The sequence below is a fragment of the Melopsittacus undulatus genome, chromosome 1, assembly GCF_012275295.1.
Source record: "Melopsittacus undulatus isolate bMelUnd1 chromosome 1, bMelUnd1.mat.Z, whole genome shotgun sequence".
NCBI lineage: Eukaryota > Metazoa > Chordata > Aves > Psittaciformes > Psittaculidae > Melopsittacus > Melopsittacus undulatus.
Window position 1 is genome coordinate 178,465 of NC_047527.1, and position 24,449 is coordinate 202,913.

Genomic DNA, 24,449 nt, shown 5'->3' on the forward strand with positions numbered 1-24,449 from the left:
CACACCACACATAATCAGGAGGGTGCAAGGAGTCAGGCAGGAGCAACATGGCACAGCTCTTGGACAACCATTGAGCCCCAGATCCCTATGCATGTGTGTCCTGAAGGGCTGGAGCCTTCTGTCAATGTGTCCAGTGGTACCACATCAGCCTGGTTGGTAGTTCAGAGTAGAAGGAAGGTCTGGCATCCCTCTGAGCTACCCCCTCCCCACAAGGCCTTACCTTCACTGGTGGCTGAGCAGATAAAACTCCGTTCTTCCTGTCATCCTCATCCCAGGCCTCCTCTGGATCCTCAGGCTCTGTGTTGTTATTGCAGCCTCCCAACTCCTCTTCCTCTCTGGGGACTCCATCAGTGCTCAGCCCCTGGAGCAGTGCCACCACTGCCTCTGGCTTGGGCAATTTAGTGATCTTAAAGTGTTTCTTATAATGGGGTGTGTCCTTGCGGATGAGCCTCTGTTTCTCCACTGGGAATGGTCGCTCTTCATCTTCATCCTCATCCTCACTCCGTATCAGTGTGTCCTCAGCAAAGTGTACAGTGGGCTACAATGGCAAAGTCCCAGAAAGGTTGTGAACCTCAAGCAATGGAAATACCTGGAGGCAGAGCAAAACCTGCTGTCCCCCTCACCAGTGCAGGGAAGCCAGTGCTGCTGCTGTGCTGCAGGACATGCAGGATGGCATTTCTCCACAGTTGCCTTTTTCCTGTCCCCTTCACCCAGACACATCTTCTGTCAGCTCCAGGGACTGAGTGCACCCAAACCCGAACCCCTGATTTTCCCATATTCCCTGTCTGACTGCCACACTCTCCCTCCTATTCTCCCACGGACCCAGCTCCCAAAGGCTGCCTGGATCTATCTGCACTTGGCTTCCACAGCCATTATTTGCCTTCAGTAATGCCCAGACTTGTAAATCCATTTACCATTTTATTTGAAACTTTCACAGAATCACTGAATCATGGAATCAACCAAGTTGGAAAAGACCTTTAAGATCAAGTCCAACCATTGCCCAGCACTGCCAAGGCCACCACTAACCCATGGCACTGAGGCCTCGTCTCCATAGTGTGTGAACACTTGCAGGGATGGTGACTGCAGCCCTGCCCTGGGCAGCCTGTTCCAATGCCTGAGCACCCTCTGGGCAAGGAATTGTTCCTCAGCTCCATCTAAACCTGCCCTGGTGCAGCTTGAGGCCGTTCCCTCTTGTCCCATCCCTTGTTCCCTGGGAGCAGAGCCCAGCCCCTCCTGGCAGGCAGAGAGTGATAAGGTCCCCCCTGAGAGGCTTCAAGTCCTTCAATTTTTTACCATGAACCTTGGAATTCCTAGGCTCCTACCTCATTGTATTCCACTTCCACATCTTCCTCCTCTTGGTCAGCAGCTTCCTTACGCTCCTCTTCAGCCCTGGGCTTCTCCTCCCTCTCCAGGTCCCTCACATCCTGCCCATTTGGCCAGCTCCTCTCCCTGTCCTCTCCCAGCTCCTCTCCCCTGCAGTCAGCAGAGGCAGTGCTGTTGGATAGGTGGGAATCCTCGCTGCGGTTAGATAGGGCGCTCAGCCTCTTCTCCTGGGAAGAGGGTCATAAAGGTCAAGATGAAAACCAAAGCAGCAGATGGAGCAATGTCATGTGGCTAGTGCAAGGTGGGGAATGATCCAGCACCAACAGAACCAGCTTCTCCTTCAGGCTGCCCACTGCTTTCCCTGTCAAGCACCTCACCCAGGTCCACTCCTGTTCCACCATCAGTTTAGGCATTTGTTCTCAGTACCCCACCTGAGCAGCAAGATGCCTCCTCCACATACCCCATTCCCACCATTCTTTACTGGGATAATCTTTTCCTCTTCCTGTGTTATGACAGAAGAGGTACCAATGCTCACAGCTCCCCTCATGCTGTTCTCCGGTTGTAGCTCTTGCTCTGTCCCAGTGTCCCCAGCTGACACAAGGCAGATTCCCAACCCTTGTTTTCCAGGCAACCCATGCTCACCTACCCAAGGTAGGTTCTTTCAGCCCAGCTCACACACGCTCCCAGCCCACTCCATGCTCTCCAGTCAGGGAACAGGCCTTACCTCGGAGCTGGGGGAATTCCTGTTGGCGTCGGCCCTGGCAGCACACACCTCACTGCGCCGCACCTCCATCACCTTCTTCATGACCTTCAGCTCACTGGGGTGAGGGGTTGCTCGGCGCTGCAGACCCTGCCAAGGAAGCACCATGGAGGCTCAGTGAGGGCTCAGGGCTGAGCCACATCAAACCACATCAGTGTCAGAACCCAGATGGACAGGACTTGAATGTCACATTGCAGGATCTGATTCGGGTTCTCCACTGCTACAGCCAGGGAGAGGAAAGGAATGGAGGCAGGGAACAGTGTCTGGAGCTCACTCTTAGGTGTTACAACACTAAGCAGAAGCTCTTACCTGTGAGGGTGCTGAGGCACTGGCACAGGGTGCCCAGAGAAGCTGTGGCTGCCCCATCCCTGGCAGTGCCCAAGGCCAGGCTGGACCCAGGGCCCTGGAGCAGCTGCTCCAGTGGAAGGTGCCCCTGCCTGTGGCAGGGGTTGGAACTGGAGGAGCCTTAAAGCCCTCTCCAATTCAAAGCCTTCAATGATTCTATGATTCTCCTGCTCTGGAATTTGTGATGCTGGTTCCATCCCAGCTGAGAGGCCAGAAAAATGGTATTCTAAAATTAATAAACCAATCAAAGCCACTCACAAACCCTGCCAACACCAGCTCAAGGCCAGATGGTGCAAGGATGGATGCAAATGTCATTTATTAGAAGGATTCAGAACTCAACAAGAATCTGTCTCTGCAAGATGAAAAGGGGAAAAAATCCTGCAGGAGACTGAACCCAGGAGAGTTCTTGCTGGGAACTGGAACTTTCACCCTGTCCTTTGCATCTGCAATTACAGAAGAAAGATCTGTCTCAGTTTTTGAGGCTGCCTACAGTGTTCAGCTACTTTAGTGATGGGATATCCCACAGCACAGGCTTCCAGCTCCACACTTGGATCACCTGGCTCGGGTTTGACTGAGCAGCTTTTTCCCATGAGGGGTCAAGTAAAGTCCAGTCCTGACAGTGCTCTGACTTTCAGGATGTCTGGACTACCCAAATGCTCCATGGGTAGGGTTGGAGTCACAGCTCAGCTCCCATGGCACAGCACCAGAGTGGCTCTCAGGGAATTCTCTTTTATACCTGCGTAACTAACTCCTCAGGGCACCAAATGCTCTTTGCCCTGCAAAACCACAGCACGTCTCTGAAGAGTGAAACACAGACACCACAATGCCTCCGCTTCTTAGGCACCTCTTTAGCTTGTGCCTGTGCCTCCAACAGGGAGCAAGCAAGCCTCCAGAAACTCTTCTTACCCTTCTCTCAGCTCCTGACTCCTCTTCGTCATCTCCTTTGGGTTCATCCAGGAACTGAATCACACTGACTCTGTTTAAGTTGGTGTCTGTCCAGCTCTCGTCCACACTGTTCTGCAAAAGATTCTCTGGGGAGAAAGACAACACGGTGGGAGCTACCTTCTGAATGAGCAGGGCTGAAGGCTTGGGTGAATGACAGTCCTCAACCCATCCTGTTATATCAACACGTGCATCAAAGCACAGAGGCCTTGAGGAAAAAGGATGTAGCCTCCAGATCTCGTCACCTCCTGTACAGCTCCCACCAGATCTACAGCAGCCTCTACAGAAGGACCCAGATGGTTCAGCTCTAGCACTCCTTACCCAAGAACTAAGGAAACAGGTAGGATTAAGGCATGAACCAGAAGTACTGACACAAGAATATCATCACTATGGCAAGCAAACCTTACAGACAAGCAAGTACTTGGTCAATAGATCAAAGCAGAAGACTTTAAATCGAGGCTGCAGCTTCTTTATCACCTGGCAGAGAAGCAATTTCTCACTTTTAACTACCTCTGCCTTGGAAAGTGGCCACCAGCCACTCTGGAACTTAAGTCTGCTACAGGTATCACAGGAATGGAGCACAGAGAAGACAGTTCATGGCCTCTTCCCTACAGCACTGCCCAAGTACACAGACCTGCAGACACCCTTCATGACGTGCTCTCTTACCTAGGCTGGGAGAGGGTTGCTGGGGAAGCAGGTAACATGTGAGAACCTTTTCTCCTGTCTTCTCATCATCCTCCGTCTGGAATTTCAGCATGGGCTGGGACTGGTTCTCTGCCAACCACAGAGCTTTCAGGTTGAGATTTGTCAGCGCGAACGGGAGGTTCTGCAGCCTGCAACAGGAGGGAGGAACTTGCTGGTTAAACTTCAGCTGAACTTCAGCTTAGCTCCAGGCTGCCCCATCAGCACTGCAGGAGCCACAGCACCGCAGGGTACCTCACTGATACAGGCACTGAAGCAGCTCGTGCTGCATGGGCTCTGCCACAGTCAGAAACTGGGTCAGGCAGCCCACCCTCAGCAGTGTTTAACAGAGGACAACTCCTATCAACAGGGTGACAACTGAACTTTGGAGAGGGGTTTGAAGACAATGAAAATAATGGTTGCAGGGAGCTGGACACAGTGTTCCACACAGAAGCTCTGGTGAGCTTCCAACTGCTACAAACACCACCAGCCTCAGCTAACAGAACCACAGCTAAAACCTGCAGCATCCTGCAGAACAGATCACAGGTATCTGCACCCCTTGGTGGTGTACATCATGAACAGGCTTTGGCATCAGTCACCTGAGGACTGATGACAGGAAACTGCAGTATCTGCAGGAAGCAACACACTGGACCAGGGATCTCCCCTGTTCTTTATTTCACATGTGACAAAATGTCCCCACACTTCTGCATCAGTTCTGCCCTGTATTCAAGTAATGTGCAGAAGGGCTTAAGATGCAAAGCTTCAGAGCCAGATGCCCTCTTTCTAAGATCCAGCAGCCAGGCTGGGCTTCTCCAAACCACAGATCCTGAGAGCAGCACAGATCCCAAAATACACCAGGGCCCAGCACACACTGCTCCTTCACACTGGCCTCCGTAGGAAGATGCCCACGAGCCTGCTGCACCCTTCTTGCTGCTGACCTGTTCCCAGCCACGTCCAGGACATGAAGCTCGGTGGTGTTGGCAAGCTCTGGGGGCAGGAGGGCCAGGCGGTTGTCCCGCAAGGACAGCACATTCAGGTTGGCACAACCTCCGATCTCCGATGGAAGGGACGTCAGCCGGTTCCGGTCCACGTTCAGGTTTGTCAGCTTGGCCAGCTTGCCCAGGGACTTCGGTAGGGCCTGGGGAGGAGAGGACTTGGTGCTTGCAAAGGGAGGAGCAGCAGAATAAAGCTATCACAGAATCAATCATAGAATTTAGGTTGAAGGGACATTAAAGCTCCTTCAGCTCCAACCCCCTGCCACAGGCAGGGACCTGTTCCACCAGAGCAGGTGGTTCCAAGCCCTGCCCAACCTGCCCTTGAGCACTGCCAGGGATGGGGCAACCACAGCTTCTATGGGCACCCTGTGCCAGTGCCTCAGCACTGTCAGAAAGGCACAGAATCCTCTACCTGAAGAAAAAAAGCTGCCTTCTGTTCTAACAAACACATTTTCAATACAAGTTCTCACTACAGTGTGCGGCAGATTCTCCCTCAGGTTCTCAGACTGTGAAATGCCAACTCCTCACCTCACACAGCACACCCAGAACTCCACTGGTCAGGACTTTTTTCTTATTAGAAGCATAGAATGAGTCTTGAATCGTTTGGGTCAGAAAGGACTCAAAAGGATTCTAAAGGACCTCAAGATCATCCAGTTTCAATCCCCTGCCACGGGCAGGGACACCTTCCACTAGAAGGATGTTCATCTGCCTATTCCCAGCACGTGTGTTTTAACTGTCAGACCATGAGCATTTTGCGGCAGGACCATTTTAAATTGCACTATTCCACTGCCAAATGCAGCTTTGGATGTAGTCCTGCTCCATCGGATTGGACAAGCCTCAGCACTGCTCATCCTAGAGCAGCAGCTCAGCTATCCTGGAGAGGTTTTCAGGAAAACAGGGGGAGAAAGCAGTTTCCACCAGGATGTTTTCAGGGGCTGTGAGCTTGGTGGAGCTCTGCAGCAGAGAAGCTGAAGCACCTCAGAAATGCAGCTCAGAAGATGGGAGAAGGTCCCTGGCATGTGGCTACCCTGAGCAGCCCAGGGGATGCAGGGTCCTGCTGGGGTACTTACGGTCAGCATGTTCTCTGTCAAGATGAGTTCTGACAAGTTTTCACAGTCCCCAATTGACTCTGTCACCTCTGTCAGCCGATTCTGGTCCACCTTGAGGATGGAGAGCTGCTTCAGCTGACCTGGCCAGGGCAACAAGCTGGGTGTGAACTATGCCACAGACACAAGGATGCTGTTCTATGTCCATCTGGCCAAAATGCCTCACATCGGGGGATACCCAACCTAACAGCACAGGCACAATCTCTCCTCCCCACCAGGCTTGTTCACAGGTTCACCTACATATGGTTGCAGATCAAGAACCTGAACTCATCCTGTAGAGTTCTGCTCAGCATATCACAGAACCATGGAATGGTTTAGATTGGAAGGGACCTTAAGATCAGCCAGTCCCAACCCCACATCATGTGCAGGGACACCTTTCACTAGAGCAGGGTGCTCTAAGTCTCTGTGTCCAACCTGGTCTTGGACACACTGACAGGGATGGGGCAGCCACAGCTGCTCTGGGAACCCTGTGCCAGTGTGTCACTTACTGCTTCTGCACCCATCTATGGTGACTGTGTTCATCACACCCTAACACCCTGTTACACACACGCTTGCCTGAAGCCCCTGTGCTGGGCAGTGAAGCTCTGCACTGCTTGCATCCCGCAGTACTCACCAATCCCATCTGGAATGCATTCCAGCAGGTTCTGGGACAGGAGCAAGTCTGTCAGGGCCACCAGCCCACTGACCTCGTTGGGCAACTGCTCCAGCTTGTTCTCTGACACATCCAAACAGACCAAGCGGCGGAGATTGCCCAGCTCCTGCGGGCAGAAACGAGACACTGAGGCTCGAGTGGGCCACTGGAGAAGGGAGCAGAGGGGTGGCTCAAGGGCCCGAACTGGTACTCACTGGAGGCAGGGCTGAGAGCTGGTTCCGGTCCAGCCAGAGCTCACGCAGGTTGGGTAGAGCTCCCAGGGTATCTGGCTGTAAGACAGCAGGACAGGGATGGCATCAGTCCTTCCATAGGGAAGAAGCTGCTCTGGGATACACCAAACCACCCCACACCTCTGGAAAGCCAACTGTTCCTGTGCTCACACCTCCTAGAACCATTTCCCAGATGGACAGCAGCACGTGTGTCTGGGACAGCATCCTAGCTGAAGGAGCTCCCAGGAGCAAATAAGGAAGCAACAGCAGGAACTGTTTGGTAGGAGGCAAGACTAAACAGGGTTTGGAAGTTCTGGCCTTAGTGAACAAATGAACCTTTCTCCTCTTCCTCTTCTCAGGCATGAAAACAAGCATTTGGGTGACACTGGCCAACTCCACACAACCCAGCAGCACCATCATCAATGTGGATGTACGTTCACAGCATCACTCCAGAAACACCACACCACAGCAGCCTTCCAGTATCTGAAGGGGGCCTATAGGGATGCTGGGGAGGGACTCTTCATTAGGGACTGTAGTGACAGGACAAGGAGTAACGGGTTAAAACTTACACAGGGGAGGTTTAGATTGGATATTGGATATAAGGAAGAAATTCTTTCTTGTTAGGGTGGTGAGGCACTGGAATGGGCTGCCCAGGGAGGTTGTGAATGCTCCATCCCTCGCAGTGTTCAAGGCCAGGTTGGACGAAGCCTTGCATGGCATGCTTTAGTGTGAGGTGTCCCTGCCCATGGCAGGGGGGTTGGAACTGGATGATCTTAAGGTCCTTTCCAACCCGAACTATTCTATGACTCTATGAGCATTTGGGTTTGCAATTAAGGCACCACTGGAGCATGGTTCAAGTGTCAGACAACTGTTCCCCCAAGCAAGCTGCACAAGCTCCTTTGCCTCCCAGTTTAGACGGGCTTCTGCCAGAAAGCATTCCAGAGTGTTAAGAGCAGGATCCAGTAACAGCTTAATCCACAGCTGTAGAATTAAACACCACTGGCTGCCCCTGGATGTCAAGACAAGCTGCATGTCGAGGCTGGGTACTGGCTCTCAGCACACTGGAGCTCATGGAGCACCCAGCCCAGAGGACACACATCCTCACTTGGCTGATCCCACAGCCAGGAACACCACAAGTGGTCCTGCACTGTGCAGCAGGGAAACCAAATCAGAGAGGAGAAAAGTGCAAAGTTGGCCAAGTAGAGGTGAGAAACAGCTGGGGACAGCACAACACTGAAGAGCAGGGAAGAACCAGGGATTCCCAACTGGAAAAAGAAGAACCTTTGGCTTAACATCAGGGATTACATCCCAGAGCACAAGTGTTTCGAAAGAGCAGAGCAAGTTGTGCGTGAAGACAGGCACAAGGGCCAACGTAAAGAGAACATTATGCTGAGAACGATGACAAGGCCACAGTGGGAAGATCAGGATCATTCCAAACAAACAGTGGGTCTGTTTCTTTGCACTGCAGATGAAAACCCACTTGTGGTGCAGGGTTCTGCCCCAGCCAACCACCCACATTCCCTCCCCACCATCCCTCACCTACCAATACTTCCAGGTCATTGCCACCAAGATCCAACTGTTCTAACTTGACAAGGAAGGAGAGAGACCTGCAAGACACAGGGAGCAGCGAGAAGAGAGAAAGAATGAATGAAGGTTAGCATCTTGGATGCACATCTCACACATTACATCATGTGCAATAACTCCTAAACCAGGGACAATCCTGAGCTTGTCCCTCTGAGCCAAGCAGTTTAGGGGAGATGCACCCTTTCCAAGCCAGTCCATGCACTGGGCTGAGAAGCACCAGCAATCCCAATTCCACCAGTTTCTATCCCAAATTTACCTTCTCCCCTTCCCACCACAAAATACTCAGCAAATCCATGACAGATGACAAGCGACCTTAATACTGCTGCCTCTTTCTGTAGCAAGGCTGGGGACCTGGGCACCAACTAACAGGTAACAGGAATCAGCAGATGACAGTATCTGGGGAGTCAGGGGCACACAGCTGCAGGGAGAGGCAGGAATGACAAATCCAACAGGCTCAGTTTCCCCCAGTGGGATGCTGATGCTGCTGAAGGGAAAGACAAGGCTGACATGATGATGATGTCTATGGTGATGTCTCAGAAGAGACAGATGTACAGAGAAGCAGCTCACTAGGCAAGATGCTGCGAGAAGCCTACAGAGGAGCCAAAGCCCATCAGCACTGGTGGTCCTGGATGTAGCCTGAGCATCCAAACACGTTATGAGCTGGTGATATGAAGAGCTGCAACCTGCAGCCCCACAAAACCAGGATTCACTTCTGACATTCACTCAACTCTCAGGGACCCACCAACTGTCATGCCCCAAACAGGGGGTCTGTCTCTCCCTTCACACTGGGACAGAGCTGCCATCTCAGCTCTGACCCAGCAGGGAGGGTCTGCAGCTCTTTATTCTCTTCAGATGGAACTCTCCTAATGCAGAAATCTCTGTGTTCCTCTGGAATTGAGCTGCACATCTCCATGCTGTGAGAAAGCAGGAAGAGATCCATCCTGCCTAGCCAACTATGACAACATTTGGGCTATGCAGGAAAAGCAAGCTCTTACTTTAGAGCTGGTGGATTTTGAGCTATTGTACTAACTCAAGCCAAGGCTTCTCAAAAGCATCACCAAAAGCAGTGTAGCAGTCTCCCATCATGACTGCTCATCTGCTCTTTGCCTTCTCTGAAGGGTGAAGCAGCTTTGATGGTCCCTTCCCAGTTGGAGTTCTCAAAACAGGGACAAGCGAGCTGTGGAATCCATGTCAATGTACAAGGTCTTGCAACATGCCTCAGCTGAGAGCCCCCTCCACTGTCTCATGGGAACACATCACATGCTCTGCATGGGACGAGGAGGAGCAGTGATCAGCTGGACGAGAGGAACTGTGTGAAAACTCAACTGACAGCAGAAGATCAACCAATTAGATCAAGTTTTAATACATAAAGGTCATTTCAAGCTGCATCTTTTAAGGAGCTCAACAACAACGAAACCAAAAGGTGCATCTGCACTCACACATTCACAATACTAAAGCCCATCTCCCTCCTAGGCTCAGCAACCCTGAAAACTGAAAGCATCACCATCTCTGTATAACATCACTTGGACTTGCTCAAAGACATTCTTGGGCACAATTTGCAGCCAGACTAAGCACAAGAGCTTCAGCCCTGGGTAGACCTGAGAGCACCACTGAGATCTCTTTGGCCACTGACTTCAGCCTTGTATTTGATTGACAAATCTGATAAAAATTGCCTTGACCTTCAAGATCTTCCCTCTACTTTCAGATATCACCCAGAGGGGGAACTGGGGAAAGATGAGAAGAAGCTGGAATTGAACTGCAGGGTGAGTGTCAGGCCTGGACTTATCTCAGGAAAAAACTCCTGTCATGCTGCCAGCATCTTGCTGAGGGCACTCATAGGGAAATGAGGGAGCACTGGGCATGAGAATGCTCCCCAGAAACCTCATGGAGCTGGTCACAGACTCAATTCTCAAACTGTGGATTCCTGCTGGTTCTTAGATGGTGGAAAGTCTTTGGGACCTTCTTCACTGCCGTCTGAAAGCCCAACTTTGGATGTAGCTATTGCACCTCCTCATATAGACAGTATCACAGTGGTGGTGCCTGTCGGTATGAACACATTTGCAACATGCAGCAGTTGGTCCCAGTACCAGGACCCAAACTTCTCCTGCTTGTCTCATCTGCCAGAAGGAGCTTTGGCTCTCATGTCCTCCCTCGGGCTGTATTCCACCTGGGGCCATCTCAGCTGGGCTGTGACAGTGTAAATGCTGACAACTTCTGTGCAGAGAAGATCCAGTGACTTTGGCATCAGAGGCAAGATGACACTGTTAATTTGAACTGAGCCTCTCCACGGAGTAACCACGAGCTGTGGTGCTTGGGAGCTGTCCAGTGCAGGCTCTTTCAGCTCCTTTCTGGAAGCACCTCTTCCTCTGGGTCAAAGCTGACACAGAACTCCTCAAGCAGATGTAATCCATGTATGCCCAAACCCACACTGCTGGCTCGGACAGAAACCAGGTAGATCCCTTCCAGCATATCTTCCCAGAAGACATGAGGAATCATCAGTTAGATGGATAAGCAGGCAGAAACAAGCTGACAGAGCTAAGGTAGGTAGAAAACTCAACAAACAGCTCTCATGAGCTCCAAGCCAGAGATGAATGAACATACAGAATCGTTAGTTCTCCATGCCCCATCCACCTGATGGCATCAGTGGTACCAACGAGACGCTCTCCAGGAACCCACCTGTCCCTAATTCTCAGCAACATTCAACATCTCTTACCTCTTCTCCCTTGCTGCCTTAGCTTTTGCCTGGTACAGGAAGCCTGTTATCCCAACCAGCTCCACACTCTGCTCACCCACAACAATCAGACAGGATAACCAGGAAAACAGATGCTGGAAACAAGATTTATCTTCAGCCACATTCTGCTGCTTTTCAAATGAACTTCACTGTGCAGAGGTCCTCCTCTGCCCCCATCATTCTCTCTTTTTCCAAAAGAATCCATCATCTGCTCCACCTCTCCAGGAAAAATGTTCTCACCATTTCCAGCAGCTTTCTCGTGGAACCACCTCTTACTCCAAATCAATCCCAGCACAGAGCTGAGTAGACTCTGAACATCCTACCCTGCTCTAAGCCCAGCTCTAATCTCCCCAGTTTACACTAGTCCAAAAGATACGGCTGATTTATGCAAAGCCTTGAGCCCTCCCTGGCAAAGTCCTGGAGCCAGCAGATCCCTGAGAAATCAGTAAGAAGGATCAGGCAGGAGACTCCTGAAGCCACCAGACACTCACGTGGGGAGAGTCTTTAGCAGGTTCTCACGCAGCTCCAGAGTCACCAGGTTTGCCAAACTGCAAGAGAAAAGGGAATGAGAAGCCAGATTCACTGAACAGGCTTCAGGGATACATGGAGATGCTCATATCCCTTCCCTTGGAGCACCCCTCCTGGCCTGCACAGATGCATGTACATGAGTGTGTAGACATGGATGGGGCTGGCAAAGGAAACCAAAAACCAAGGAGGATTTTAAATGACTTCTGATGAAGGTGACAGCTACTGCAACACCATGGGGATGCAACACTGCCCAGACTGAGGACAAGGAAAGGTGGTGTCACACAGGACTGTGCCCACAAAGGTAAAACCCTTCATGTGTAGGAGCCAGATCCCATGGAAAGGCACTGCATCCCACAGACAATCCCACATGGGCTTTGCCTTGGCCATTTGCAAGCAGCATAAATCATTTCAGCATCACTGGACAGACCATTACTGTTTGGAAAGGGGCAAACTCATAAAACAAGGGGAGACAGGAGCTTGGGAAGCCTGGATGCATTCCTGCCTGTGTCATGCATCACAGCAGAGCAGCAGCAGCTGAGACCAGGACAAAACATTCTACAGAAGGTTGTCTTGGAGCAAAAGGCACCCTCAGAGGTGCTCACATAGCATGTGCAGCAGGGTGGCAACATCTAACTGTGGTGGTAGGCTCTTGCCCTCCAAGTCCTGCTGATGTCACCATCCCAAGAGCACGGTGACACTGCTGGGGTATCACCCCTATCTGTGTGTCACCCCAATGACACCCCCACCCAGCCCTCCTCCCTGTTAGGAGGACAGGGGAATACTCACTTCCCAATGTCACTGGGGAGGCTCTGCAGGGATACATCATTCAAGGCCAAGTGGCCCAGGCTGCGAAGCTGCGTGAAGCCCTCTGGAAGCCTGTGAAAGCATGAGAGGACAACACACCATTAGCTGGGCACAAAGCAAGCCTTCAATCCCTCACTGAAATCTCCCCAAAGCCAGCATTATCCCAGTTGGTATTAACATGTGGAAAGGAGAAGAGCAAGAACCGACTCTGACTCTGCCTCCTGATCCAAAATACATCCCATTTCCATAGAATCATAGAATGGTTCAGGCTGCAAGAGGCTTCAAAGTTTATCCAGTTCCAAACCCCTGCCACAGGCAGGGACACCTTCCACTAGAGCAGGTTGCTCCAAGCCCTGTTCAACCTGGCCTTGGAGCTACCAAAAGGAGAGATTAACACAAAAAAGGAGAAACCCTTTTTTGTTCACAGCCAGTTCCACAGCTCATGACACTCGTCCTGTAACTCTGGGCCACAAAATGACTCTAATAGGGAACTTCCAATATAGAAGTGCTGGTCCTTCCCATGTGTCCTGGGTTCAGCAGTCGCAGTCATGTTTTCTCCTTCTTGGTAGCTGGTGCAGTGCTGTGTTTTGACTTTCGGCCTGGGAACGGTGCTGACAGCACCTATGGTTGTAGTTACTGCTCAAATGTTTGGTTTGTCCAAGGACTTCCTGAGCCTCATGCTCTGCCAGGGAGGAGGGGAAGCCGGGAGGAAGGAGAGAGGACACCTGACCCAGGCTAGCCAAAGAGGTATTCCATACCATAGCATGTCATGCCCAGGATGTAACCGGGAGTTATCTGGAAGGGCTGGGGCTCTGGGGGGTTGGAGGAGGTATCGGTCGGTGCTCGGATGGGCGGGGTGGGGTGAGTTATCAGTCAGCGGCTTGTGAGGTGTTGTATTCTCTTCACTTGTTATTCCCTTTATCATTATTATTATTAGTAGTAGTAGTAGCAGTAGTGATTTGTGTTATACCTTAGTTATTAAACTGTTCTTATCTCAACCCATGGGAGCTACATTCTTTGGATTCTCCTCCCCAGCTCTCTGGGAGTTGGGGGAGAAAGGGGGGAGTGAGTGAATGAGCTGTGTGGTTGGGTTTAAACCACGACACCATGGTACACAGCTGGGGCTGTTCAGCCTGGAGAAGAGAAGCTGCATGGAGACCTCAGAGAAGCTTCCAGTGTCTGAAGGGGCTACAGGGATGCTGGAGAGGGACTCTTCATCAGAGACTGCAGCGACAGGACAAGGGGTGATGGGTTCAAACTGAAACAAGGGAGGTTTCAGTTAGATATTAGGCAGAAACTTGTCTCTGTGAGGGTGCTGAGGCGCTGGCACAGGGTGCCCAGAGAAGCTGTGGCTGCCCCATCCCTGGCAGTGTTCAAGGCCAGGTTGGACACAGGGGCTTGGAGCAGCTGCTCCAGGGGAAGGGGTCCCTGCCTGTGACAGGGGTTGGAGCTGGATGATCTTAAGGTCTCTTCCAACATAAACCAATCAGGGATTCTATGATTCCCACCAACAGAAAAGTGTGTTCTATTCTGGCAGTGCCTGGCACCACAGGAAGGAAGTCCTGCATGAAGAGCAGCTTTGGCAGCAGACATCTGGAGTCAGACACCGCAGACAATGCATGGAGACACCAGTGCCTGGGGTATGGTTCACCAAGGCAGAGGAACCACACTTGAATTCCCAAAACATGGAATAAGAGAAAGAATACAAAGATGCTGGGCAGAGAGCTCAGTTTCTGGACACAGCTCTGGGCACTGAGGGATCAGGGCAAGGACCACAGAGCTCAAAGGACAGCTCCTGGGACATAAATAACACACAGAGCAAAAGGGACCAATAGAGAGCAGAGCAGTACAAGTCCACATCCATTCTGGTTGTGTGCACCAGGGTGACGGGCTAAGGATTGACTAACACACTGCAAGAGGACAAAAGCCCTCACACCACTCACACCAGTGGCAATAGCTAGACTAGAGGCTCTTCAATCCAAGCCACAGGCCCCACAGTAGAGGACACACTAGCTCTTCCTTATGCCAAGTGAACAGGCACCTGGAGGTGCTGGCAGCCAACCTGTATGTGATCCAAGGTCTTGACTTCATACAAGGACAATGACAAGATGAAGACCAGAGAAAGCTCAGGAGAATGAGGAGCTTCAATTCTCATTCTCAGCTGCATAAAGGGTTGCATTTGCCTTCCTACCTGGAGAGAGGATTCCCGCTGAAGTCTGCGATTTCCAAGGACTTGCAGAATTTGATGCTTTCAGGAATTTCTGGAATGTCTGGAAGAAATATGTGAGAGAAAAAATGAGGCTTGAGCAGAGGCCAACATGTGGAAAATGGGACACCAGGTCCTGTTGACAGCCTGAGATACAGCAGGACACCCATATTCTATAGCTCAAAACTCCAAGAGATCACTCTGTGGGACTGTGGAGGGTACTCCCAAGGTGCGTGCCCACGGTATGGCTGTGGGGCACCCCTCCCCATCCAGCTCTGACCTTACCATTGCGTGAGATGTCCAGTTCCACCAGCTGCATGAAGTTGGCCACCTCGGGGGGAAGCCTCTGGATCTCATTGTCGCTCAGACCCAGCTTGCGCAGGTTCAGGAGCCTGAAGAAAGGCTGTGACAGGGGAGAAGACAAGGGGGTCAGCAGCAGCTCTGGGGGAACCTGTCTGCTCACCTCAAGGCAAACCTGAGCCTCCCCCCATGCACACAAGAGCTTCTGTCCCGGGGAGGGCCTCAGAGAGCAGTGGCTGCACAGATGAGGACCCCATGAGGTCTCAAGGAGACAAGTGAAGCAGAAAGGCATTTCATGGGTTTAGCTTCATGATTCACTCACAATCTCTATCATCACACTGCTCTTCTCTCCCTTGTTGGATCAAAGTGGATGCTCCTTGTTTTCTAAGACAACCTTTCACCTTAGGCAGTTAAATACTAGCACCAAGAGGAAGTCACTATGCAGCAGACACCATAGAGCTTATGAGCCTGGTCAAGAGGAGACACATGAGGTGACTTCCAGACTGAGGTCCTGTCCCTGCTGCCACACACATCCTGGTGCAGGCCTTGTTGTCAGGACATCATAGAATGGTTTGGGTTGAAGGGACCTTCAATGCCCCCGCAATGAGCAGGGACACTTTCCACCTGACCAGCTTGCTCACCCATCAGTGATAGGTGCCTACACCAACAGGGAAAGTGTTTGCCTCACTTGTACAAGGGAAGGCTCAGGAAATCTGTAGGACACAAGCGACAAAGAGGAGCAAATTCCTTCCTAGAAACAGCAGTCATGGGAAAGTTAATGGGAAGTGACCTCTAGAGGCCTCCCAGTCTAACAACAGCCAACGTCTTCACACCTGCGGAGCCTCAGAAGCCAACTACAGGAGCTGGGAACGGTTGATGATGACGTTCATCAATCATAGAAACAACTGGGTTGGAAAAAACCTTCAAGATCGCCCAGCACTGCCAAAGCCACCAGTAACCCATGGCACTGAGGGCCTGGTCTGCATGGTGTGAGAACACTTACAGCAGCCTTCCAGTATCTGAAGGGGCCTACAGGGATGCTGGGGAGGGACTCTTCATTAGGGACTGCAGTGACAGGACAAGGACTAACGGGTTGAAACTTAAACAGCAGAGGTTTAAGACTTGATATAAGGAAGAAATTCTTTACTGTTAGGGTGGTGAGGTACTGGAATGGTTTGCCCAGGGAGGTTGTGAATGCTCCATCCCTGGCAGTGTTCAAGGCCAGGTGGAACGAAGCCTTGCATGGCATGCTTTAGTGTGGGGTGTCCCTGCCTGTGGCAGGGGGGTTGGAACTAGATGATCTTAAGGTCCCTTCCAAGCCTAACTATTCTATGATTCTATGATGGAGACTCCAGAACTGCCCTGGGCTGCTCACACAGACCACTCTGAGAAGGATCAAACAAGAATGTGAGGTCTGAACCTTTGTTCTGAGTGCCCTCTCCAGTAATCCATCTGCATAACGGGAGGAAACAGATCTTCCCAGGGTTGGGGATACTGAGATTCGCTCAAGTTTGGGTGATGGGACACCCACAATTGTCACTCATAACATTGCAAAGAACAATACTACAGACCAGACAAGGGAGGGATAAGGAATGAGAAAGTGACATACAGCAACCATGAATCATAGAATAAATCATGGAATGGTTTGGGCTGGAAGGGACCTTAAAGCTCCTCCAGCTCCAACCCCTGCCAGGGCAGGGACCCCTTCCACTGGAGCAGGGTACTCCAACCCCTGTGTCCAACCTGGCCTTGAGCACTGCCAGGGATGGGGCAGCCACAGCTTCTCTGGGCACCCTGTGCCAGCGCCTCAGCACCCTCACAGGGTTGTGCCTGAGATCAGAACCACTGCTGTTCTTCATGGAGCAGCCTCACTCAGGAAGTGCTGCTGCACCTTTGGGGCCATCATTCCACATCCTTCCCAAAGGGAAAGGGAGAAGTGCCCTGGGATGAATAACAGGGACATGAAAGTCGTGCTCCTCATGTCCTGAAGTGATACAGACCATAAGAAGTAAGACCAGAAGCAAACAGCTCCTCCCACCACTGCACAGCACAGTCCTACCCCGTTTATCTACACAAATCAGTTCCCCAGGAAAGGAAGTAGGTGAAAGTCCAACTGACAACAAAGGTTCACGCCAGGGCAGGAGGTTCAGAGCCCGGATCCACTATTGTTTCCTTGAGCCTTCTCCTAATTTTAGAGCACAAGGAAATTCCAGGCACGACTGTGTGAGCTGCTGGGGAACAACAACGGGAGCATCCCCAGCCCCAGTCCGGGCACTCCTGCACAGCTGAGGCAGGCTCAGGGTATGTGGCATTGAGAAAGAGCCCAATAAACCAGCCAGGAGCACACTGCACATTCACTGCAATAAACATGGGAAGCATCTCCTGACACAGCAGAGGTTTGGAGGTGACTGTGACCATTGATGCAGCTCTGCCTGTGCCTGGGCTGCACTTCCACAGCTGGACCACCAAGGTCACCAAGAGAGAGCTCCTTGGCCCGGCTGTACCATGTGTCTAATGCACCTGAAGGAACTGCCCTGCTCATGGTAACAGTCTTTTAGTCAGAGCTTTTACTCAAAGCTTTGTAACAACCTCACTGCAGATAACCAGAACCTCCAGAGAGCCTGTGAGTGAGGTCACACCAAGAACCCACACACCCTAAAACCACCACAGACCCTGTGAGCGGCGTCACACCACACCTCAGCATGAGACTGTCGTGACAATCCCACAGTCCACCCCATCCCATTTACTTTGTATCATGGAATGGTTTGGGTGGGAATTCAGATGTAGGTGCTCAAACCTTTGTGAAGTCTTTCAAACCCTCCAGTGCTGGAGGATCCAAACACCCTCTGGGCCCCTGGCTCCAACAACTGACAATCCTCACAGTCAAAAGTCCTCAGAATCATCAAATCCTGGCAACAACTGGAAAAGACCTTCACGATCATCCAGTCCAACCATTGCCCAGCACTGCCAAGGCCACCACTAACCCATGGCACTGAGGTCTCATCCTCACAGTGTGTGAGCACTCACAGGGTCCATGACTGCAGCCCTGCCCTGGGCAGCCTGTTCCAATGCCTCAGCACCCTCTGGGGCAGGAATTGTTCCTCAGCTCCACCTGAACCTGCCCTGGTGCAGCTTGAGGCTGTTCCCTCTTGTCCCATCCCTTGTTCCTTGGGAGCAGAGCCCAGCCCCTCCTGGCTCCATCCTCCTGCAGGCACTTGGAGGAGCCATCAGGTCCCCCCTGAGCCTTCTCTTCTCCATCTGAACCCCCCAGGTCCCTCAGCCCTTCCCCATCACACCCGACATAAGTGACACTCAGAACATAACTGAATGAAACCTCTCAAACATCAGTTTTCGCTGGTGCCAGACGAACACTGAAGCTCAGAACTATGTCAAACAACAGACATGAAGCATCGAACCTTTGGGAGAGCCCCAACCGTGACAAATATCTCCCCGTTTAAGCACACCAGCCCCTGGAAGTCACACAGATATCTGCTGTAAGCAGGTTGGCTTCCCAAGAACCTCCCCAAAGCCAACAGATTCCTCACAGCTCTTGGTTCTATGCCTGCTGGAGCAAACACCCCCTTGCAGCAAGGCCAAAGAACCCCAAGGAACTACAAAGACCTCTGCTGTACCTACGAGTGATGCTTCAGCAGCTGTACAAGATCCACGTCAGCACTGAAATAGGACAATACAGACAGAAGTGGGAAGGCTTGAACCCAATGCAATTATTAATGAAACTCTTGATCAGAACATGGCCTTTGTAAAAGAGAAATATCAGATCCAATAGAGCAGAATCACTGCAGACATTCAAACCCATCACCACTGCAAAGAGATGGCAGCTTCACATTGAGATGTTTCACCCAGGCAAGCAGAGCCAACCTGTCCACACATCCATCCCCAGTGGTAGGCGAGTCTTACTCAGGGAACGCTTCCAGACAGTGTGGTTCCATCTGAGGTCATCCACAGAACCAGCAACGAGTTGAGCCAGTTTGTGAGAACAGGAAACACTGGTAGCACAAGCTCAGGTTTGGGAGCTTCAGCTGAGGAACTGAAACACCTGTGTACTGAGACAGGCGTGAGCACACGGGTGCAGGACACGTTCCTCACTGGTAACACTGGGATGCCCAACACCCGCTCTGCAGAGCCTCTCATCCACTGAGACACAAGAGCACAAAGTCCCTGATCCCACCGAGCTCAGCACATGGGAAGTGTTCTGCCTGTGCTTAGTTTACATGCCAGGTTAAGCCACAGCTTCACTTTAGTCAGTGCTGAGCTCTTCCATGGGCAAGCAGAATGAACTCAGGAAAACCCACCTGGCTTAGGAATGAGCCTCGGCCTCATCCTCCACATCATAGAATGGTTTAGGCTGCAAGAGACCTCAAAGTTCCTCCAGCCCCAACCCCTGCCTTGGCAGGGACCCCTTCCCCTGGAGCAGCTGCTCCAAGCCCCTGTGTCCAACCTGGCCTTGAGCACTGCCAGGGATGGGGCAGCCACAGCTTCTCTGGGCACCCTGTGCCAGCGCCTCAGCACCCTCCCAGGGAACAGCTTCTGCCTCAGAGCTCAGCTCAGTCTCCCCTCTCTTGGGCGGGTTCAAGCCATTCCCCTTGTCCTGTCCCTACATCCCTTGTCCCAAGCCCCTCTCCAGGTTCCCTGCAGCCCCTTCAGGCTCTGGAGCTGCTCTCAGGTCTCCCCTCCCCACAGCAGAGGGGCAGGATCCCCTCCCTGAGCTGCTGCTCACACTGAGCTGCACCCAGCACACAGGGGGCTCTGGGCTCAAGCGCTCACTGAAGCCAGTTCATGGGGAGCTTCTCCTCCCCCAGCCCCCCAAGTGCTGCTCCTCAGGCTGCTCCACCTGGGTCTGTGCCTGGATCAGCTCTGGTCAGGCTCAGTCCTTCAGAGTCCCTGTGCTCCAGTTAACCCCTCACAGGTGAGGCCACAGAGCCAGAGCCAGAGCCAGATCCTCTCCAGAGCTGAGCCCTGCAGGTCACCAGCTCCATGGGCAGAGCAGGAGCAGCCACTGCAGCAGGGCCGGGACTGCTGGTTTAAACTGCACTCTATCCCCAGAGCAGGGAACCCAGAACACACCTTCCCCTCTGCTGGGAGGATGCCCCATCCCTGGCAGGGCTCCAGGCCAGGTTGGATGGGGCTTGGAGCACCCTGCTTCAGTGGAAGGTGTCCCTGCCTGTGGCACGGGGTTGGAGCTGGAGCATCTCTAAGGTCTCTTCCAACTCTAACTAGTCTGGGGTTCTGTGAAACAATACAAGCACCATACACTCCCAGGACAGTGAGATCCAAGATCATCATTCCACCTGAAATCTAGTGTGGATAACAGAATTATTGGTAGCAGAGGTCAGAACAGTGACCACTAAGGTGGGAAATGAGAGCATCAGTTTGGAGCTCCAGCATCTCAGCCCCATGGGGCAACCTGTGTGCCATGGCGAGGGTCACACCACCATTACCCATGTAGATCCTCACACCTCTGAGGTGTGCCTTGTGCCATGTACCCAGAGGTGGGTCTGACTCACCTGAGTAGGGCAGGGCAAGATGAATGGTAGAGGAGAAAGGGGGAGAGAACTCTGCACACTGCTTGGGGTTCAGTGCTTCACCTGCTGTCTGAATGCTGGGCCGGATCCTGGGCACTGGGTACAGTGGACACAGACCATGTGCCATCCCAAAGGAACCTTCCCAAAGATCTGACCTCAGTGACAGAGCCATTCCCCTCTTCACACCTCACAGCACCTGCCACAGGTACCCAAGTGCTTCAGCCCTTCCTGGCCACTAGCACACAACAAGCTGCAAGGCTCAGCCCAGGGCATCCCAGAGCGGAGCAGCTGGTGCCATGGAGCAGTGCAATGCTTGGTGTGCATCCAGTCCTGCACATCATTCCACAGGGATCAGAGGGTGGCTCTGTAAGCACATGAGATGGGGATGCTGCTCCCCTGCCCACCCATGGGTGAGGATGGTGCTGAGCCCACTGAACACACTGAGCTTGAAGCTCAAGGAGACTGACCCGACACTGATGAGATCCCACCTGGAGATCCAGTTCCAGCTCTGGAGTTCTCAGTACAGGAAAGACATGGACCTGTTGAAGAGGGTACACAGGAGGCCACAGAGCTGCTGTGAGGGCTGGAGCCAGGCTGAGAGAGCTGGGCTGGGGCAGCCTGGAGGAGAGAAGGCTCCTGAAGGGGAGAGCTGAGAGCAGCTCCAGTGCCTAAAGGGGCTGCAGGAAACCTGGAGAGGGGCTTGGGACAAGGGATGGAGGCACAGGACACGGAGTGATGGGGTTAAACTAAAACAGGGGAGATTCAAACTGGATGTGAGGAGAAAACTTTGTACAATGAGGGTGCTGAGGTGCTGGCACAGGGTGCCCAGAGCAGCTGTGGCTGCCCCATCCCTGGCAGTGCTCAGGTTGGACACAGGGGCTTGGAGCAGCTGCTCCAGGGGAAGGGGTCCCTGCCCTGGCAGGGGTTGGAGCTGGAGGAGCTTTAAGGTCCCTTCCAACCTCAACCATCCCATGACTCTATGACAGGCACAAGGGCTGCTCCTGTGGGACACAGCCCTCCCTCACGCATTGCCCGGATTTCCGACTATTTAACCCCATGGATCAGGCCCTCAGGAATGTGCTTCAACATCTAAAAGCACTTAAGCGTCAGGAACACATTCCAGCTACAACAAAGCAAGTTGTCTCCAGGCCAAAAGCTCCTCAGCTGCTCCTTCCCAGGCCTTTAGGCAGGGACTAAGGAATGCAGCCCCCTCCGGGGCGGAGGCAGCAACTGTTCCCCTGCAGACAGCAGGATGTGCAGAAGCAGCGGAATCTGCTCCCAGTGAAATGACAACCCAAAGCAGGGCCCAGAGAGGGGATCCCCAGCCAGAACTGGACCAGGACACTGCAGTGAACACCCCTCTGCAGCCAAGGGTTCATGGGGACCAGTGATGGAGCAGTTCATGGTCCCAGGCTGCACATGGAACACAAAAGCAGCAGCTACAAGTGCAGAACCTGCCAGAGTAACCAAGAGAGCTCCAGCTCAGCCCTGTGTGGTGGGATGGGAGGTCTCCAAAGGGCACCAAGGACCACTTACACATCTGAGGGCCGCCAACATATCAGCACTCCTGCGGCAGATGTGGGGCACCAATGGGCATTTAACAGCCTTACAACAGCCTCCCAGTACCTAAAGAGCAGGAAGAAGAGGAAGGAGCCAAAGCAGCTGCACAAGGAACAGTTCAGACACACACCATTAAACACCCTGAACTAGAGATGGGAAGCAAGGAGCCAGGATCCACACAGAACCTCTTCATGCAGGAGCTCTGCAGGTGCCTCCTCCCTCTGCCCAGTCCCACCACTGCTCCCTGCCCCAGCCCAGCTCTATCAGGGAGATGGGGAAACAAGGTTGTGAAGCCCAGGGGTGTTCAAGGGGACAGGTCAGAGGAGACCTGACAACGTTACACTGGTCCTGCCTTCACCTCGAACCATCAATGAACACCAGCTAAGTAATTTCTGGCAGATGTTCAGGCAACAGACAAAGGGAATAAGAAAAGATCTTAAAGGTGTGAACAGATCAGGGGATGAGCAAAGAATCTGTATGGTCACACTGATACCACGATTATGCTTGAGCAACAGTGTCCTGGAAGGTGGGCAAGGGAAGGTGAACCTGCACCAACAACTGTCACCAGTGTCCTGGAGGGTGGGCAAGGGAAGGTGAACCAGTAACTGTCACCAAGGATCAGGAGGAATCCCAAAGGTACAAACTCATTCCAAGCAGCCAACGACCCAGAGACATGGAAGATGTTATTAACCACAGGAGGACAGAAAGACACTGAGAGGTTTACAGGACCCACGGCAGCTGAACCCAGGGGGCAGACTGAGGGAGCCTCCACTGGTGACCTTCCCACATGGTCCAAAGCCAGGGCAGAGGGAGATGTGATGAGAGGCAGCACTGTCCTGGCCAGAGTCCCTAAACCCTCCTGAACTCTGCTCTACTGAACTCTGCAGCCCAGAATGCCTTTAACCCCCTGGCACACTCACTTGAGCCTGCTCCAAGACCTGAGCATCTTCTGAGACCCACACAGAGCAGCATGTCCACCCAGTGTCTACAGCAAAGCTGACCCCACACCTTGGAGCTCACAGGGAAGGGAATATTAACAGTTCATTTTACTTGTGGACCTGAGCATGAAATCACTTCCATGCTCCTCCTTCCTGCTCCCTTGTCTGGATCAGAGGAGATTGAGCTGAGCTCTTGGGCAGAAGCTCTTCCCTGTGAGGGTGCTGAGGCGCTGGCACAGGGTGCCCAGAGCAGCTGTGGCTGCCCCATCCCTGGCAGTGCTCAAGGCCAGGTTGGACACAGGGGCTTGGAGCAGCTGCTCCAGGGGAAGGGATTGGAATCAGATGAGCTTTAAGGTCCCTTCCAACACAAACCAGCCTGGGGTTCTATGCATGTCCAAGCATGGAATGATCAAGAGTTGTACAAGTTCTTTCCACAACTGGGCCCATACTCAGCTGCTACCACTCCAGTACAACCCCTCAAGCCGCCTGCTCACCACCCAGGGTTCATCAGACAGTGTGAGCACACAAAGCAAAGGAGGAGGGTGAAATGGTCTCCACTAATGTCAGCTTCTGGGCAGCAGCATGTCCAGGAGACCCTGCCTCTGAAGACAACAAACACAACACATGTAGATGAAGTGGGACGGCTCCTGAAGTCCCGGAAGGAATGGGGAGAGATGCCAGCTCTGAGCAGAGGTCTCACAACAATCAAGTGGAACCAGTTTCTGGACTGGTTTTGTTAAACAGATGCAGCTCTGACAGTTCACATGCAGCACAGGAAAAGGTGCCCATCACACCCAGGAGCTTGGGCAGCACAAGCCTGGCACTGGTGACTCCTGGCTCACTCAGGAAGGGCTGTCAGCATAGGGATGAAAGGAGCAGCCTGAGTCTGCCTGGCAGTAAATGAAGCCCAAGGTCCTCTGTGCAGGCCCCAGATGCCAGGAAATCCAAAGCTGCTGTTAATGAGCTTTGCAAGGCCCCACCTTGTCCTGGGAAAGTGACAAACAGCACTGGGGTTTCACCCTCCTCCAGACCCAGCTCAAGATGAAGGACACGGTGCTTAAGCCTCAGGCCACCAAGGAGTCACTGAAACCTGGGCTGAGACTCTCCAACCAGCCAGAAATTACCCCACCAAGATGGAAACAGCAACGAGCCAGAACAGGACAGAACCTGCGCTGGACCCACAGGGTCTCCTCTCCCTGGTGTCCAACTCCCATAACTTCCAATACAAGGTAACAACAGCTC

The 24,449-nt window shown here is 52.6% G+C and overlaps 1 protein-coding gene across 4 annotated transcripts in view; it reads right to left on the bottom strand.

Moving 5' to 3' along the window:
• Window positions 1-24,449, bottom strand: part of SCRIB (scribble planar cell polarity protein) — a 100,582-nt gene that overhangs the window by 70,867 nt on the left and 5,266 nt on the right. For all 4 annotated transcript variants that reach the window (XM_034070232.1, XM_034070241.1, XM_034070246.1 and 1 more), the window contains exons 2-15: window positions 15,152-15,269; window positions 14,852-14,930; window positions 12,643-12,732; window positions 11,820-11,876; window positions 8,557-8,620; window positions 6,999-7,073; window positions 6,766-6,910; window positions 6,117-6,235; window positions 4,990-5,189; window positions 4,037-4,203; window positions 3,335-3,459; window positions 2,048-2,173; window positions 1,323-1,550; window positions 221-538 (exon numbers count right to left, since the gene is read on the bottom strand). In XM_034070232.1, the coding sequence (XP_033926123.1) occupies window positions 221-538; window positions 1,323-1,550; window positions 2,048-2,173; window positions 3,335-3,459; window positions 4,037-4,203; window positions 4,990-5,189; window positions 6,117-6,235; window positions 6,766-6,910; window positions 6,999-7,073; window positions 8,557-8,620; window positions 11,820-11,876; window positions 12,643-12,732; window positions 14,852-14,930; window positions 15,152-15,269 (1,911 nt within the window). The remainder of the gene's footprint in view (window positions 1-220; window positions 539-1,322; window positions 1,551-2,047; window positions 2,174-3,334; window positions 3,460-4,036; window positions 4,204-4,989; window positions 5,190-6,116; window positions 6,236-6,765; window positions 6,911-6,998; window positions 7,074-8,556; window positions 8,621-11,819; window positions 11,877-12,642; window positions 12,733-14,851; window positions 14,931-15,151; window positions 15,270-24,449) is intronic.